At 30.9% G+C, this 19,045-nt stretch overlaps 1 protein-coding gene across 1 annotated transcript; it reads right to left on the bottom strand.

Moving 5' to 3' along the window:
• Window positions 1-380: 380 nt before the first annotated feature.
• LOC143057075 (forkhead box protein J3-like) lies at window positions 381-18,172 on the bottom strand. The gene is made up of 9 exons (XM_076230308.1): window positions 17,784-18,172; window positions 13,339-13,413; window positions 11,368-11,454; window positions 10,220-10,327; window positions 9,051-9,165; window positions 8,693-8,815; window positions 7,776-7,916; window positions 7,295-7,413; window positions 381-6,015 (listed from the first exon to the last, which is right to left on the bottom strand). Exons 1-9 carry the CDS (start codon window positions 18,147-18,149, stop codon window positions 5,902-5,904), a joined length of 1,248 nt encoding a protein of 415 aa, XP_076086423.1. The 5' UTR covers window positions 18,150-18,172; the 3' UTR covers window positions 381-5,901.
• Between the last annotated feature and the right edge of the window lie 873 nt (window positions 18,173-19,045).

Here is a 19,045-nt window from a genome sequence, read left to right as displayed (position 1 = left end):
CAATACATGACGTCACATTGGGCGTCGATTCGATTTGAGGAACGGACGTCGATTAGAGTCTAACATATATGCCCCAGTACATAATTCCTAAAGGACTTTTATGCTGCCAACAAAAAATGTGATTTAATTGATGCTTCATAAAGGAAAATCACTTATATGGTTTAATTTCACACATTGTGACTTGGTTTTATGTTATCTCATTGGCACTTATACCACATCTTCTCAATTCTATTAAGGTTTGAGTAAGTGTAATATTAAAAATCCATGCAAATTGTGCACTTCAAAAGCACAATTCGAGATTTTCCTTTACCAAGGACGTTCATACCTGACCTCATAATACAATGGGGGCATCTATGGGTAACCAGTTAAAACATACAAAATAATTTATAAATAGACTACATAGTCCATATTTTATTTCAATTTTTAAAACAATCCAATAACCGTTTTTTTCTGTAAAGAAAACAATTTTTTCAACAGTCATGACATAAAATTTAATCACATTTTAACAACATTTTTGTAATGGATTTCTATGTAATTATGCTACAAGATTAAATCATAAACTTAAATATAACAAACGATGTCAATCTGAGCCATGTTGATGGTTTATATAGTAAATGTAATACACGACTGTTATAGTACAAATGTGTTGCCTATAGTACAAATGTGTTACCTATAGTACAGATGTGTTGCATATAGTACAGATGTGTTGCCTATAGTACAAAGGTGTTACCTATAGTACAGATGCGATGCCTATAGTACAAATGTGTTGCCTGTAGTACAAATGTGTTGCCTAAAGTACAAATGTATTGCCTTAAGTACAGATGTGTTTTCTATAGTACAAATGTGTTGCCTATAGTACAAATGTGTTGCCTAAAGAACAAATGTGTTGCCTTTAGTACAAATGTGTTACCTACAGTACAAATGTGTTACCTATAGTACAAATGTGTTGCCTAAAGTACAAATGTATTGCCTAAAGAACAAATGTGTTGCCTATAGTACAAATGTTACCAATAGTACAGATGTGTTGCCTATAGTACAAATGTGTTGCCTATAGTACAAATGTGTTGCCTATAGTATAAATGTGTTACCTATAGTACAAATGTGTTGCCTTTAGTACAAAGACATTGCCTATAGTACAAATGTATTGCCTAAAGTACGTATGTGTTGCCTATAGTACAAATGTGTTGGCTAAATGGTTTTGTATACATGCATTTAAATATGTCAAATAATCTTTTGGACATTGGTTTGATGAAAAGATCTTAAGTTAAGATATCATATCAGTAAAAAAAAAAACATTCATATAATGTTCAGGAATTATAAATAATGATTTGAAAACATCTTAAAAATAAACAGTTGGAATTTCATTTTAACAAATTACTTACAATTTTCAAATCCAGTTTAATACTTGCACCTTAAGGGGGTAGACCTTGGTTCAGGGAGATAACTCATTAAATCAGTTAAGCGTTTGTAAAAGTCAAGTTCATCCATGTATTTTAAGCATTTATCTGAAACAGATTGAAAATAATCTATGTAACCTAGAAGCTTAGAATATATTCTTAAAAAATGGTTGACATAAACGTACTGATGATTTGAAGAGTTATTTCCCTTAACCTAGGTCTACCTCCTTAAAATAAACAAATATTCTAAACAATTCGTTTAGACAGCTGACTTAGTTTGGTATTCTATGTAACCAAAAATTTAGTTGAAACATACTTAAGATTTTAATAAATCGTCTTTAGACAGGACTGCTTATATCAATTCTAAGGTAAATTAATGAATTATTTTCATGTTTTTATACAAATATCTTAAAATTCATGGGATGTATAGTAGAAAAGCAATTTGAGAGTATTAATTGTTCAACTACTACAGAATGTACATACACAAATGAGAACATGCAGTGCAATTGCCCATATCCATTAGAAATTTAACTGCTTATTACATGTGCTTCAAATGCATTAAGAACAACTTGCATATTTTTTAAAAAAACCAAAAACTAACTGAAACACATTGAAATGCCAAAAATTAGAATAATTATAAATTGGGTTTATAATAACAATCATATTCATGATTAACTTCAAAAATATAATTTCAATTGAAAATTGTGACTGATTTTTTATGTATACATTCCATCTTCTCTGTTTGATGTCAAAGCAAATGAAAAATTTGGTGATGAAATAATTATAATGCAACAGGTTCCATCATAAAATTTTGACAAAATTCTCCAGTACCTTGTAAAAATGTTTGAATAGCTTTACGTCAAAAGCATTTGTCATTCCTGACTATATATCACAATAGGAACTTAAAATCTAATTCTGACTGCTCAAAGTCTGTTGAAAGATGAAGTAAGTATGATTTCATTAAATAAGATTATTGATACAATCTGAAAATTTCTTACCAGTAGCAAGCAAATATGTTTTTACTACTACAATTTCATTTTTAATTTTACAATTGACACTTTGATATGAACATTTCTCGAAACATGATATACAAATGATGTTCATGGTTCAATTAATTATTTACACTGTAAAAAAAAAAATAATGTTGAAATCAAAATCTAAATAAGTAAGTGAATTGCCCTGATTCTACAAATTATTTATATAACAGCTGCCTTTACTGCACAAACATAAATCAGCTATTAACATTCACACAAACATGTTCACTTCTGATGTTAAAAGTTATTTTATGACTCTGTATTCAGTAATTTGCATGTCTAAGAAAACTAAAATGGTAAGATTGCTTGATTTACTTCCCTTGAATAACAAAGGTCCTTTGAATTAAAGATATTTTTAATATATATTTGAATGTTGATTTCATCTGAATCAAAATTAATCACATATTAAGCTAAAATTGATCCATCATTTTTACTTTTCCAATTTTTTTCCCCTCCAAAATGGCCATTGAAATTATTTTTTGAAACATTTAAAAAAAATCTGCATTTCAAAACTGACAAAAACAGGTATAAAATATTCTCTACAAAAACATCATCATCATATCACATAATTGACATTTTTTCTCAAAATTGTGGTTTTAGCATGCACAGAACTTATGGACCTTACTTATATTCTTTCTTTAAGAATCATCAAATTCTTTCTTTAAGAATCATCAAATTCTTTCTTTAAGAATCATCGAAACTAAGGCTGTTTGAAAATTGAAAACCTCACTGTAACTATTGATTGATGTAGTCTAAAATGCTAATTGTTCCTTTCTGTTAGGGCTTTCCATTAAAATGAATAAAGGAGGGTATAAAGATACTTCTTAAACCCCTCTACAACCAAAAAACTTTCTTTACACTAAGTGTGCCTATATAAAATAACATAAAACCTTAAATGACCTACAACCAATTTCTAAAAATAAAAATTTCCTTCCTACCCTTCCCATTTCATTTTGATGGAATATTCCCATTTCAAAAACAAAATAAAAAAACTTTCATACCACATCTCTAAATTCCTATATTTGTAAAGTTCAGTTTTAGTTTTTTATATGATCACCATATCAGTGTTTAATTGTTATAAATATTAAATTCATACCCTGTATAATAAAGCAATTATAATATCAAGCAATCAAGTAAAATGTACATTTGTTATTCAATTTTGTTTCACATAAGTGGCCTCAAAAGCTATGTTGAGGCAGTAGACCTAGGTTAAGGGAAACAACTCTAGAAATTGTCAACCATTTTCAAAAATATGTTTTAAGCTTCTAGGTTACACAGATTATTTCCAATCTGTCTCAGGTAAATGCTTAAAATACATTAATGAACTTTACTTTTACCAACTGATTTAAAGAGTTATCTCCCTGAACCAAGGTATATACCCTTAAGTAGGATTAGCCTTACTACATGTGTACTTAACATATGTTCAGTTACACTGAAAAACAGATCTATTTGGATACTAAGAGTTTGATTAGAACAAAATAACATGTATATTATCTTCAAACTGGACATTTCTCAATTACATACATACATGGTTAAGCTAAGCTTATACAATTCAACTTGTATATGCAAGCACAATTTAACTGTAAAAAAGCCCATTTGTTCTAAGATATATAATGAGAGAGAATATATACAAAAGTATCAGTACTAATAAAGGGTCATCAATTTGCTTCCTTTTTCAGGGAATGTTTTAAACTTGAATTGGTAGACAAAATGTTAACATCAATTATTGAGAATTCGAGTGACAAGATGTGCAGAGTAGTTAATTTATTCTTATATTAAAATACCAAACAAAAAATTCATATTTGGGAGTTTTTTTGTCTGGAATAATGATATGCTCATTAAAAAATTGCATTAAAAATTAATTTTCATATCAAAGTATAAGCTAAATTAATTATTCAAACTTTCTAAAATCATAATATAAAACCTGGTTTATATGTAAGACATACTGATCTAATTTTGATGAAAATCAGTGTTTCATATTTTTCAAAAAAAATATTAACCATTTCCCTTTATTCATTTGTAATGCCCTATAGTATTCTTTAGAATAAAACAAAATGGAGTTTTTCTCTAGAAGTCAGAAAACTTAAAGAAAGAAGATTAAAACATTTCAAAATTTCAAAAAATATTAAAAGTATCAAAATACAATGTGAAAATAATCATATAGGAAAGAATTGCACATGTGATATGAAGAAATAAAAACAAGCATTAAAAGATGATTGTCTGTCAGTCATCAAAGAATTGACATGCCAGCATGTCTTGAGCACTTAAAAATCACAAATATTTTATAATATAAATAAATATACAAACAAAATATACAACTCAAAAAGCATTATAAAAGTTTGTTCACAATCAATATATAGTCAAGTTAAAGCATAAATTTTCTAAAAGCTTGACGCAACTTCACAATAAAATTTTTATTATCAAAAGAAGTTGTTTATAAGACAAAGCATTGAGTTTTAAAGTGTATATGCACAAAAATGTGTAAATAAAAAAGTTGTTGTAATGACCTTTCACTATTCATCTCATTACAACAATGGACAGATTTTACATATATGCTTTTTTCTGTAAAGGGCAAAAGGACAAGTAAATTTTGTTCTGAATGGACGGATCTCAACAGATAAATTACAATACATAATCTTCTGTTCCAGAACCCTGAGTTCTATAAACTATTCATCTTAAACCTGAAAAATATTCTTTCAGTAAAACACAACTTTAATCGTTCATCCCAGAAGGAATGTGTCTTTGTAGCAAGTATTTACAAAGCTAATGTACACAACGGTTTTGATACAATTAATATTGGTTCCAGCAGTATGAGTTGAACATTTTAACAGGTATTTTAACAACAAACAAAGGGCAACAAGTGACCTTACATAGTTCCTAAATTGGCAAAGTTTTCAAAACAGTTTTCATAATATTAAAATATCTTTTAAAAATATTTTCACAAGTTGAAAGTTTTCATGGCAACAAAGAATCATAAAAAAATATTTTTCATGGTTTTCAAATGTTGACTATGTTGTACAAATTTTGGGTTAAACAGTGTCTTGTCATATTAGAAAACAACTTTTATTGTTTGGTTTACAATTAAGTATTTCAACAACAGTTTATTATGTTGACAGAATTTCAAAAGCATTATGAAGGTATACTTAAATTAATTTTCAATGATATTAAGTACATTACATAAATGTGAAAACAGGCGTGAGATCATATAACGATCTTATATTTTTCATTGACCTATATGAGACTAAATGAAACATTCAAACTTCTTTCAGCTGTAATCATACATCTTGTGTTCACATATTTAATAAATTAATAATAAAATAAAATATCTAACAAAAAATCCATAACAAAACAAAAGTCATTAATGAAGTTGGGACATGTGATAGCTGACATTTTGTGCCTTAAAGTCATGTGATACATTGACAACATGTCAGCTGATGAGTCATGTGATGATAATATGACAACAATAACAATCACAACAATTTATCCCAGTCTATTTCTTCTTCATCAAGTTCTTCTTTACCAATATAAGGTGCAGATTGTGTAGGCTGGACGATTACTGCTTGATTTGATGCTGGACTAAAACCCTGAAAAAATTAAATATTACATTTATTACCATGTATACATTGTTGCAGCCGAGATGGAGAAAGAAGGGTACAAGTGGCACGATCTGGAGAGGCTAGCAAAGAACAGAACAAGGTGGAGAAATATCGTTAGTGGCCTATGCTCCACCAAGGGGCAACAGGATTAAGCAAGTAAGCAAGTAAGCATACATTGTTGCATTTCATTATTGTATATTATTGTAAAGTCAAGGGAGATAATTCAAACAATTCTTAACTAAAGATCAGTAATTGTATTTGAAAACAAACAAAGGTAAGCATGTGAACATTTTAATTGAGGTTAGGTTTTTGTTGCAATAAAATAATTCTGAAGTAACACAACAAGTATGAGATACTGAGTTTGATATATTTTCTATAACAATTTTTTTCCAATTTGTAAAAGACTGATCTTACCCTATATCAAGTAGGGAAAATGTGATTATGACACAAAATAAAGCCCCATTTCGGATTAATAACGGTTTTCTTTTTCTTTCTTTTTTAAAGACAGTGTGAATGAACAATCCTCATTTATGAATATTGAAATATAATAAAAGTTAAAACTTTTGTCAGGCATTACTACTGGACATCACAAAGGTTCTGGTAATATGTTTACTTCACAAAAAAAATGTCTGATGCCACAAAGGAAAAATGTTTGTTGTATGACATTAATAGTTCAAGTGTCACAGATTAAAAAAAAAACATTTTGGTCTATGGTCTTGCACACTTTTAAACCTATGTGAATATTCAGTACATTTAACAAATCGCTTCATATCATTTTAAAATGCAAAATTTATTTTCTCAGCCAAACCACGACCTTTTCACATCCCTCTTTTCAAGACATATATAAATAGTTAGAAGACATCAAATACTTACTGCTAATGATCTGGGACTAATGGATGGATTGACTGAGGATGGAGTGTCCAGTATGGTTAAATAGATGTTTATACTTACTGCTAATGATCTGGGACTAATGGATGGACTGACTGAGGATTGAGTGTCTGGTATGGTTAAATGAGATGTTTATACTTACTGCAAATGATCTGGGACTAATGGACGGACTGACTGAGGATGGTGTGTCTGGTATGGTTAAATGAGATGTTTATACTTACTGCTAATGATCTGGGACTAATGGACGGACTGAATAAGGATGGTGTGTCTGGTATGGTTAAATGAGATGTTTATACTTACTGCTAATGATCTAGGACAAATGGACAGACTGAATGAGAATGGAGTGTCTGGTATGGTTAAATGAGATGTTTATACTTACTGCTAATGATCTGGGACTAATGGACGGACTGACTGAGGATGGAGTGTCTGGTATGGTTAAATGAGATGCTGGACTTAAAGATGGCAGTGTTGTGTTGTTATTAAACATCCCTGGATTATCTGAAATCCAAAACGAATATTTTATAATGGTACAATTACAGTTAGAAATTTGCTAAAGCAATAATGTAATAGTCCTGTAAAAAGAAAAGGAATCATAAATGCAATTCAATAAGGCATAGAGAGACAACTGAAAAGTTGAATCAGGGGAGATAACTGTACACATTACCATATTTACAGTAGAAAACTTGACATTTGTATGGGGAAATAGAGGCAAATTGCAAATAGAGGCAGGTAATTTGAATTATTGAAGTGAACATCTATATCATGTGTATTATAAATAAATAAAGAATAACTTAATGATTTTAGTAATGCATTTAAATCAAATTCTTAATTTTTCTAATGTTAGTGCTAATATTTCTTACTTAAATTGGGATCCTGTGTTGTGGGTAATGGTATACCAGCTTGGTTAAAGAAGGTATTTAAAGATGATGCTAAATCAGAAAACTGCTCTTGACTCACTGCCCAGTTAGTCTGGTCAAGGTTCTTCATGGAGTCCATTAAACCTGTAAGAAAAATTTGAGTTTCATTCATATTCATTTTGAATGGAAAATGAGTTAAAAAATTGTGAGAAAATAGATGAGAAAATACATTGATTATTTTACATTTCTGCAGCATATACTTATACTATGTGGAATTGAATGAGCTTTCTCGTTGTTGATGAACGTAGTGACTGATATCTGCTTATAGCCACATCATTTGATTTCTGAATTTGAATTGAAATCACACCACATCTTTTTATTTTTATATGTGTTGTTGCTACTACTTTTAAATCAATGACACCACATAAACTGAAGAAAGACAACAATGTTCCTTGCTAGAGTATATGGCTAAATAAGGGTACACAGAAAACAAGTAAAAGCATAACTTTTACACTAATACTGGCCTAAAATATATTTGAACAAACATTAATCACAGATAAAGATGTGAGTTTGTAAAGTAAATGTTGAAGTGTTGGGTTTATATTCTTTATTTTACGTTTAGATATAATTGTGTTAAAAGTTCTGATTTCTTTTGGAAGATAAATATATTTTGATAATTATAAATTGAGAAATTATTATGTACATTTGTTATTGCCATTTTGAATTTTGTGATATTGAGAAAGATCCTGTTAAATTCATATAAAAAATATAAAAATGCAAATTTAAAATATTGTTATAATAACCCTGACACAATTTTCGCAATAATAAAAACTTTGCAAAATTTTCTAAATTTACAGTATCTAGCATAGACAAGTAGATATTTCCTCAGTATTTCTTAATAACAATGCTTGTTTACATACCCTGAAACTGTGTTAAATCTATATTATTTAAGTCAAAGTTTCCTGACCCAGCCAGCCGTAAACTTTCCTTTAATACATCAACGTTCTGAACCCAATCATTTATAGTGGTGGTAGTACTATTATCTACAAAATATAAAAATCATTATTAGTCAAACTTTCTTCATTAACTCATATTGAAAGGAAAATCTATGCTTCTATGGAACACAATATAATGCTTCAATTCCTCAATTTTCATGCAAGGACAAAGATCCAAACAAGGTATGGCCTTGTTATATCACAACAGTTGAAAGATGTTTTCATTTTGAAAAGGTAAAGCAGCACTTATGAAACATTATTGTTAATTTATAAAAAATCTTACTTTGGTGTGTATCAAACATAGATTTATAAAGACTTCTGAAAGAAGCACTGAGATCTTCAATTCCTCCATTCATAAATGGCATCTGATGTGTCGGCTGCTGTGTCTGGTGTTGGACCTACAAGGTAAACATTTAAATTGATTTGGTTTTTCAATTATTTCAATTATAACATGAAATATTCATTATATGAGGCTAGATTGTCTCCCTTGAATTATTTGACATTTTATCATCTCAGGATGGTCTACATTGAATTACTTCAAATTCTATCCTCTCAGGATTATCTCCCTTGAATTAATTCACATTTTATCATCTCAGGGTTGTTTAAAGATTACTATATGTTCAGTGGACTGTGAAATTGTGGTCAAAACTATAATTTGGCATTTAAATTTAGAAAGCATTTTATAGCATTGTTGAAGTCAGAATGGTGACTTATATTTGTTCACAACTATTTTCTTTAGACTTTAGTCTTTACATTGACCTATAATGGTTAACTTTTATAAATTGTGACTTGGATGCAGAGTTGTCTCATTGGTACTCATACCACATCTTCTTATATCTAAATATAAATGTGTGAACTAGTCAACCGACTCACAAACTTAACATAAAAGTTATTCAAACATTTATTCAGCTTGTGACTTAAATCTTTATCTCCCCCACTTTACACCTCTATAGCCTCTAGAAAACAAGAATGTATCCAAAGTACACGGATGCCCCACTCACACTATCCTTTTCCATGTTCCATGGACCGTGAAATTGGGTAATAATCTAATTTGGTATTAAAATTAGAAAGATTATACTATAGGGAACATATGTACTAAGTTTCAAGTTGATTGGACTTCAATTTTATCAAAAACTACCGTGACCAAAAACTTTAACCTGAAACTCCCACTTTCATTTTCTATGTTTAGTGGACCGTGAAATTGGGGTCAAAAGTCTAATTTGGCTTAATAATTAGAAAGATCATATCATAAGCAACAACTCTACTAAGTTTCAAGTTGATTGGACTTCAGCTTCATCAAAAACTACCTTGACCAAAAACTTTAACCTGAATGGAGGACGCACAGACGGACGCACAGACGAACAGAGCCACAGACCAGAAAACATAATGCCCCTCTACTATCGTAGGTGGGGCATAAAAATGTGTTTTTTATGATAATAAATTATCACCCACCAGGTTAGGTTGTGGGGCCGGTAAGGATGTCACCTGGACATTAACTTGTGACAAGCTTGGTGGTGATCCTAGGGACTGGCTACCAGATTCTGGACTGTATGGTGAACACTGAAAATAAAAAAAACACATTATATTTAAACAAGCAATTCACTAAACAAGTAGCATTAAGCATTAACACATAAATACTGTACATTCAAACTAATTCACTAAAAGAAATGTATTTTGTGTCTGGTTACAAATACTTTAATAAACCATCACATTTTTTACACTAAACCATTTCAGTTTATAACTGACCATGGAAAAGAAATTGATCATGGCTTCATTTCATAAAATAAACCAACTTGCAATGTCCAAAGATCTTGAATATAATTCCATGAATATCTTAAGTTAAAATACACAACATCTTAAGTTACAACTTTGAAATCCAATCAACTTCAACTTCAAAATTATTACTGGTGTAAACTAACTGAGGGAAAATGAATGTAGTTACTTCATTTCATGTACAACAATTGTTGTATTTTTTAACAGTATAACTTCTGCATTTTTATGCCCCACCTACGATAGTATAGGGGCATTATGTTTTCTGGTCTGTGTGTCCGTTCGTCCGTCGGTCCGTTCGTCCGTCCGTCTGTTCATCCGTCTGTCCCGCTTCAGGTTAAAGTTTTTGGTCAAGGTAGTTTTTGATGAAGTTGAAGTCCAATCAACTTGAAACTTAGTACACATGTTCCCTATGATATTATCTTTCTAATTTTAATGCCTAATTATATTTTTTATCCAATATCACGGTCCATTGAACATGGAAAATAAATAATGCGAGTGGGGCATCCGTGTACTTTGGACACATTCTTGTTTTAAATCATGTTTGACAATATATTTAGTAAGAAGCACCATTTCATGCAATGATTTAAATCCAATATTATAAAGCACTTTTTTTAATCTACAAATTTTTTGCACTGTTTTATTTTTGCTTAAATTGCAAAGGAATCGGATTTGCAAAAATCCAAACTCACATTTCAAATTTGAATAACATAATTTGTACGTAGCATTTCCTGAAATTGCAATAACTAATCTAGCATCTGCATTCTTTGTTTAAAAATCACAATAATGAATGCATGCAAATTTCCTGAACTCATATTTAACTAACTCACCCTATCTGTGATTATGAATTTTCTCTTTTTATGCCTGGCAGGCAGCGGATCGTCTGGTGGATTACTGTCTATTGCCCAGTATGATCCCTACAATTAAATGTTTCTTAGTTAGTAAAATAAACATTTTAGTTTCATATTTTTCATATCAGCATAATCAGGGCCTTTTATAGCTTACCACTTTACACATGTACAGTTGCCTGTAATTGCTTACATCCACATCATTTGAACTTCGGTGAATAGTTGTCTCATTGGCAATCATACCACAACTCCTTATTTTTATACTGTATATTCATTAACAAGGATCTCCACCAAGGATCCAGAAATTTTTTCACCTAATTTCGGTCATTTTCATATAACTTAAAAATTGGTGCCCCTTTTCAAAGAAATGATTGTCAAAATTTCATTACTGCATGAGTATGCTCATACTCGTAGCATCAACGAACTTGTTTCACTGTTGCATCGCATTTACTTCATGATTTATCCTACCATTTTTTAAAATCGATAAGACCAATTAAGGGAAGGCAACAGTTTAAAAATAAAATGATTTTAATGACTCAAAATGGTAACTTTCTCAGTCGTCGCTTACGTTTCTTTCGATTCTGAAGTCAAAATTCAAAACGGATGTAATGCGACAATACTAAAACAAACAATTCCGGACTCATTTCCGGGATTAGTTTTGTTAATCAAATTCACAGGAAAACATCAGCTTTTTGATATTTTACCTTTAATAGTGTAAGAATATTAATGAAAATAGTTGCACTATTAATAGGCATGCGTATATATAGTAAACAAAGCATGTGTGTTAGTACATGTAGTAGTGAAACATCTTTTTTTTTCTATGTAAATTAAATCAAGTTTTAACTTAATTTTAAATCATAATTGACAATTGTCTTAAATGAAAAGTAATTAAATAATGAAGATGGTTGGTATGGAATTTTAATTTCTTTATAATATTAGTTCGGAGCTTGTGATTAATAGCCAGGTGTGAATTAAAAACACAGGTAACGAAAGAGATTAGCAATCATTAGTCAATAGCTCCCCGAGGCATTAATATAGTTATTAGGAGGGCCCTCAGGATTATAACACTGTACTGGAGTGGCATTTTGATTACATAAAATCGATAACAAAACAAAAATATGTTCAAAATGGCGATTTTGAAACTCGATCTCAACAAAATGACCGAAATTATTTCTGTTGAAAAATAAAATTGGACCTAAATCCCAATAAATGATTTAGGACTTTTGAGTTTCTGAATCGGTTATGTCTGGCATATATGACCGTTTCCGGACCCTTGATCTCCACGGAGGAAAAGTTTTAACCACAATGTAGTCCTGCATGATGCTTTTCAAAAGAATTGTAAGGTGGTTCCTAACACTACAGGGAGATAACTCTCTAAAGTCAGCTGAACGTTTTAATTATATTGTGTAGTAAAAGGAATATTAAGCTTCTCAATGATCAAAATTGGTGTTTGTCAAACTGCTTTATAACCAGTGTAATTTTTCTGACAAAACAGTTGGTTCAAAATTTTTGAAATTTTTATATTTTTGTTAAAGGGTCAAAGTAAATACTTTCACATAATTTTATGAAAATTAAACGAGCCAAATTAATTTTAGTAAAAGTGTTGGGTACCACCTTAATCATCAGTTTTGTAGTAATCGATTATGGATTTTCTGGTTTTGTTTAAAATACAAATTTTAATATAGAATAATACGCTGTCCTGTTTAAATATCCCGGATTCTCTTGGTTTGTACAATCACATGAATAATCAAAATCTTCCGTGACAAATCTACTGATCTTTACTGTTTTGACTTAGTACATTAAAACCTTTTAAATGTGTAATATATTTTGAGCAACCGAATTAATCATTGAATTGTTTTAATATAATGTTTTCTTTTATGGGGGAAAAAAGGATACTTTTTGTTATTTTTTTAACTGCCAAACAAGTATTATATTTAGCTTTAACTAGCTTACCTTTCCTGGATCTTCCTTTGATCTTGGCACTTTTAAAAAGCACTTATTCAGAGACAAATTATGTCTTATGGAATTCTGAAAATAAAATAAGAAATAATCATGATAATGTAATGTTGTAACTCCTGCACATACATCTACATGTACATGTTTTGATTGATTTTTGTTTGATTAATGTCCTTTGGAAAAATTATCTAGAGGTACATTTTGTATCTTTCATTTCAACCATAGCTTTATAATATACTACATGTTGGTCAATATTTAGTTTTCTATTTGGAAGTTTTTGGACTGTTGTTATGGCTGTTTTTCTTGTTTATCCTTTCTTTTGACCATTTGCATGGTATTCACTGTCTTATGTTTTTCTTCATAAACTTGTGGTTTTTAATTGCCCTTAAGCATTGCCTTCCCTTGCTTATACATTGTATGTATTAATGTACAAAACAAAACATTCATATAAAATTGCATGTATAAGAAGGTCATGTATAACTGCATGTGATGAATCGTTATACATGTAGCTATCAAAAGTCATTTTTCAAATTTTTTATTGGTGGAACCATTAATGGCATTATCCTTTCACAACTGTTTTTTTAATCTAATCTAATCTCTTATTTTATACAATTCCATAGGTTAATTAAAAAAAGGACTGATAAAAATTTGTTATTATGGCTTAAAAATAAATTTAATTAAACTCTTGACAAAAATGACATGTATAGATACAAGTAAGAATCAATTCCTTCAGATTTAAAGATACATATACAACATATGTAATTACATCCATCATTTATTGCTACATGTACTATGTTGAATAATTAATAGAAATTGTAGCCGATTATTTCCCATGGGATATAAATAATTATTTAATTTCTTTTGAAAATCACAGATCAATAAATCAATGTTGACATATACTGAATAGCAAGTATGGCTCTTTTCTTCAGTGATTTACAACTCCTAACAAAGTGATTTTTTTAATTACTATTTGCAATGGCTGTAATCGAACAAGGATCCCCAGATAGCCAGTGATTTAGAAACTTTTCTCCACTAATTTACAACTCTTTTACAAAGTGATTTTTTTTTACAGTTTGCAATATTGGTGGTAATTAAGACAGTTACTGTGAGTGAGATAGCCAGGGATTTATTTAGAAACTCAATGTTGATTCATGACCATGCAATATTTTTTGCTGAATATGTATAAATCAAGACATGTGTTCATGCTACACCATGCTAACAGTATCACATTTCCATGTTAAGTGTTATAAATGCAAAATCAATGCTGCATCAAACATTAACATGGCAAATATTAAATTTTAAACAATACATATATATTTAAACAAAAATGTTAGTTGGTTAAGAGTTGGTGTGACCAAAAGTTCCTAATCAACTACATTAAATTTGAATAATTCAAAATATAACCTGATGAGGTTAAGACAAATACAACATACATGTACAAATGTACCTGCCATATGAACAGACCAAAAACAAGTTACACCTTATAATTACATTGTACTGCATTGAACTTTGCCCTAATTGGTATGAGGGTAAAAAGTAGATATAAATAATGTACAGTTCCAAGGATAAACATCAAGAGTGACTCAGACTATTTATACTACATACAGGTACCTCACTTACTAATATATATGTTTAAAATTTATTTATAAAATTGCACCCATCAGCATTTCAAGGAATGTTGACAGTTTAAACAGTTTTCAAAATCCTTCCTGTCAATAAGTACCTAATAATGTAGTTAGAAAGCAACTACATTTTACCAATGACTCTTTATGACACAAACAATACAATGATCAACCTTTCAAAACTGTCAAGCTAGGAACAAGTATGCTAAACTGAAGTACATGTAGATGACAGACACAACCAAAGATACTTGGTTCTATTTGAAAGAAGACAGCTAAATATAAGCCAACAAACTTTCTTTACAGACACCTTATTATATGTAAAAGTATATCACTTGCAGTTACAACCAGGGATCTCCATGGATGAAAATTGAACGATGGAGGAACTTTCATCATCACAAACCGTGTCTACGCCGTACAGTGTCGCGTGATCGAAAGTATGTCATCCCTCCATGTAAGGAATCAATGGTGAACATGCTAATTCATTAGCTTATTTAAATCATATTTATTTGAATTTTCATTATAGAAGTATCAATATTTTCATTAATTGCTGTTTGTAATTACCATTCAAATGCCAAGCCTTTTGAGAATGATCAAAACCTGTCATGAAATTCCCCATGTAGTGTTCTTGCTATTTTTGGTAATTGTTATGGGGTTAAAAATCATGAGGAGCTTTTTTTTCACGGGCACTGTCAAATTCAGAAGTCATGAATCCTTTACTGTTTGCATTGCTGATTTGCAGCAACATCAAAACGATTTGTACAGGTAATTTAAAAGTTTGAAGAGATTTTTTTACTTTTTAACTTTTAAAGTAATTCAATGTTACCGTTGCAGCAGTACTAGAGTTATTTGCGATTAAATAATATTAATGTTTTAAGTCTTATTGTGTACTTCTAAAAAAGGGGGGTGTTGATTGCATATGTAAGTCAAAAGAAAAGCATGTGTTTTCGACTTGTTAAAGTAAACTGTTTTCTTTGTAACTGGATTATTAATTTATTTATTTAGTCTAAATTATCATAAGCATTTGTTGAAACTTATTTGAAAAATTCGATAAATGAATCGTAAATCTTTAGATAGTATTCTCCTGTCTGGTTTGTTGATCTACCTGTACAAGCTCAGGAACAAGTGATTAGCAATCTTAATCCGGATATCCCTCAGGTGTTAGCACTATACTGATTGGATTATAATTTAAAACAGCCTAAGGATTATGCAATTACATGCATATGATGATTATTGCTAAAAAAATGGCGTCAGGCTATAAAAACCATAACAATTTGAAAGATGGAGGAAGCGAATTTAACGATGGCGCAGGTCATTTGACGATGGGGCTAGACATTTGAATAATGGCAGGGCGCCATCATTAAACAGGCCATGGAGATCCCCGTACAACTCAATCTACACATTCAACAAGTTCAAGAGATAAAGTTTCAGAAGACAATATAAAAAGAAGATGCGGTATGATTGCCAATGAGACAACTATCCACAAAAGACCAAAATGATACAGAAATTAACAACTATAGGTCACTATACGGCCTTCAACAATGAGCAAAGCCCATACCGCATAGTCAGCTATAAAAAGCCCGGATAAGACAATGTAAAACAATTCAAACGAGAAAACTAACGGCCTTATTTATGTACAAAAAAATGAATGAAAAACAAATAAGTAACACATAAACAAACGACAACCACTGAAACACAGGCTTCTGACTTTGGATAGGCACATACATAAATAATGTGGCGGGGTTAAACATGTTAGCGGGATCCCAACCCTCCCCCTAACCTGGGACAGTGGTATAACAGTACAACATAAGAACGAACTATAAAAATCAGTTGAAAAAGGCTTAACTCATCAGAAGGACAAAAATACAAGTGGACGTGGCCTTGTACTTATACATCCCGACAATGTTGTGTCAAGAACTGATTGCAACATTTTACTTGTACAAGCCGGTTTTTATCTGCAGTGTAAGTATACATACATGTACAGTTTGTATGGTTTAACTATTTTAAATACTGTTAAATATTAACCTTCATTGACCTTGCAGCTGCTATTTCAACAGAAATGCAATTTAGACAGAAAAGACAGTAAAATGTGACCTCACAATAAAAAATGCCTGACACCTCAAAGCAAAATTGATTTTTTGGCATACATTGTACATGGTTGCAGTGTCACAGATATATGCTGAACGTCTTTTCTGCATACAACTTATCGCTATTCCAGGTTGATCTGAGAATCTGTCCCGCTTAAACTATTGACGCCTTACAACAATCACCTTTCCATTGAGGCGTCAGATATTTTGTTCTATGACGTCAAAATTTGACGGGACCTTTGTGATGTCCAGTAATGGCACACAAACAGCGATAAGATGTATTGACAGATTCATAGATATAGGAAGATGTGGTATGAGTGCCAATGAGACAACTCTACATCCAAGTCACAATTTATAAAATTAAACCATTATAGCATGTATAGGTCGAGGTATGGTTGCATGTTGATTTGTTGAGTCATTATACATGCGGGCCAGCCACTGTAACTTTTCAAGTCTTAAGATAATCTTGTGTCTCCAAATTCAAAAGTGAATATTACAAATCAACATTAAATAGCAGACATGTGTAACTTGTAACCAGATACGAGTATGGTTGGGCAAACCCAAAATAATTTGTGATATATACTTAACATACATAACATTAAGGATTGTCGAAGTTTCTAAACAAATCAATATTTTATAAACACAAAAGCATTATAATTTGCTTTAACAGTTCTATTTTTTGACATTTCACATTTTCATAATCAGCATGTGAATATTTGTTAAACTAGAGCCATACCTTCCAACCATTTCCTGCATCTTTATAGTATGGAAAATGGTCACATATCCATTGGTAAATTTCACTTAGTGTCATTTTCTTTTTATGAGAACTGTTTATGGCAAATGTTATTAAATTAGCATAACTATAGGGTGGCTTTCCATCTCTGTGACTTGTTGCTTCGTTCTGATCGAGTGTTGCAGTTGTGTCTAAAGGTGAATTTGGAGCCTTCCGTAAGGCAATATTACCACCTTGTGTTTTAGTTAAAGGTCCATTTGACACACCGTCTTTACCCACGACACCAGCCATAGCCCCGCCGACGGTTAAACGGGGTAGCCAGTCCATTGCTGTGAGAGAGCTTTCTAGGTCCGCCATCTTAGATTTCATTAATTAACCGTATCACATCATTCGACAAGCGTATCAATATATTCGATTGTAAACAATTCCTTTTTAAACTGAATTAACCAATATCACATTTAAATGGTTGCAGTGTTGAAACAATTATTCGAAATATGATTTAAATTTAAAGCATGCTTCTTAAATAATCAGAATTAACAAATAACTTTTTTTAAGGGGCGGAATAAATAGACGAATCACCGTCGGAAATGCTTTTGGCCCCCAACGACGTCGCATAGCAGCGTAAACATTGCTGCGTAAGCCCTCTAGACTTTTATCTATACTAAGGAAAACACAAGAGAACAACTTTCCCGGGAAATTTGGCAGGTGCCCGAAATGTAAAATTTCACAATCGTGTGGGAGTGGAAAACCCCATTAAAAATAAAGATTTTGAACGAAAGAATTACACGTTTATTCATGAATATGAATGAAAAAATTGTGCTTAGCTCAATGAAATTTAACCTCTATATTTAAATTCCCATACAAATAGAATATATTTACTAATACAAATTCTAGTCAGTCTGCAATATCCACAAATATAACCCTCGGATTTAACATTTCTGAGTTAGAAAAACTATAACTTATTGAGTTACAGACTATAACCACATGTCTCACACTTTTTACTCTTTTTTTTACGACCGCCGCTTTAGTACAGCCAGTCAGATAGACATGATTTATTGATACGCTAACCCGGGCTAAAACGAGTTGTCCTGTCCACAAGACGTACCTAGTAGGGTATAAAGCTGGAGAGAGACCTTCGATCGTGACAAAAAAATAAGCAGAAAGAAATGCAGGAGTCCAAAGAAAGCGATATGATATAAAAGAAAAATGAATGATGTCGCCGGGAGGAGGACGATAAATCCAACCAAAACTCCGTTTTCAATAAA

This window comes from Mytilus galloprovincialis, chromosome 13 (genome assembly GCF_965363235.1).
Source record: "Mytilus galloprovincialis chromosome 13, xbMytGall1.hap1.1, whole genome shotgun sequence".
Lineage (NCBI taxonomy): Eukaryota > Metazoa > Mollusca > Bivalvia > Mytilida > Mytilidae > Mytilus > Mytilus galloprovincialis.
The sequence above is the reverse complement of the archived record's forward strand: the minus strand, read 5'-3'. Positions and strand labels throughout refer to the sequence as shown.

Excerpts from the sequence above, each read along its gene's own strand:
- LOC143057075 (XM_076230308.1), bottom strand. The coding sequence starts at position 18,149 with ATGAAATCTAAGATGGCGGACCTAGAAAGCTCTCTCACAGCAATGGAC. Across the intron at positions 7,917-8,692 it reads AGATTTAACACAGTTTCAGG|GTTTAATGGACTCCATGAAG; the intron begins GTATGTAAACAA and ends TTTTTCTTACAG. Across the intron at positions 6,016-7,294 it reads TTAGTCCCAGATCATTAGCA|GGTTTTAGTCCAGCATCAAA; the intron begins GTAAGTATAAAC and ends TAATTTTTTCAG.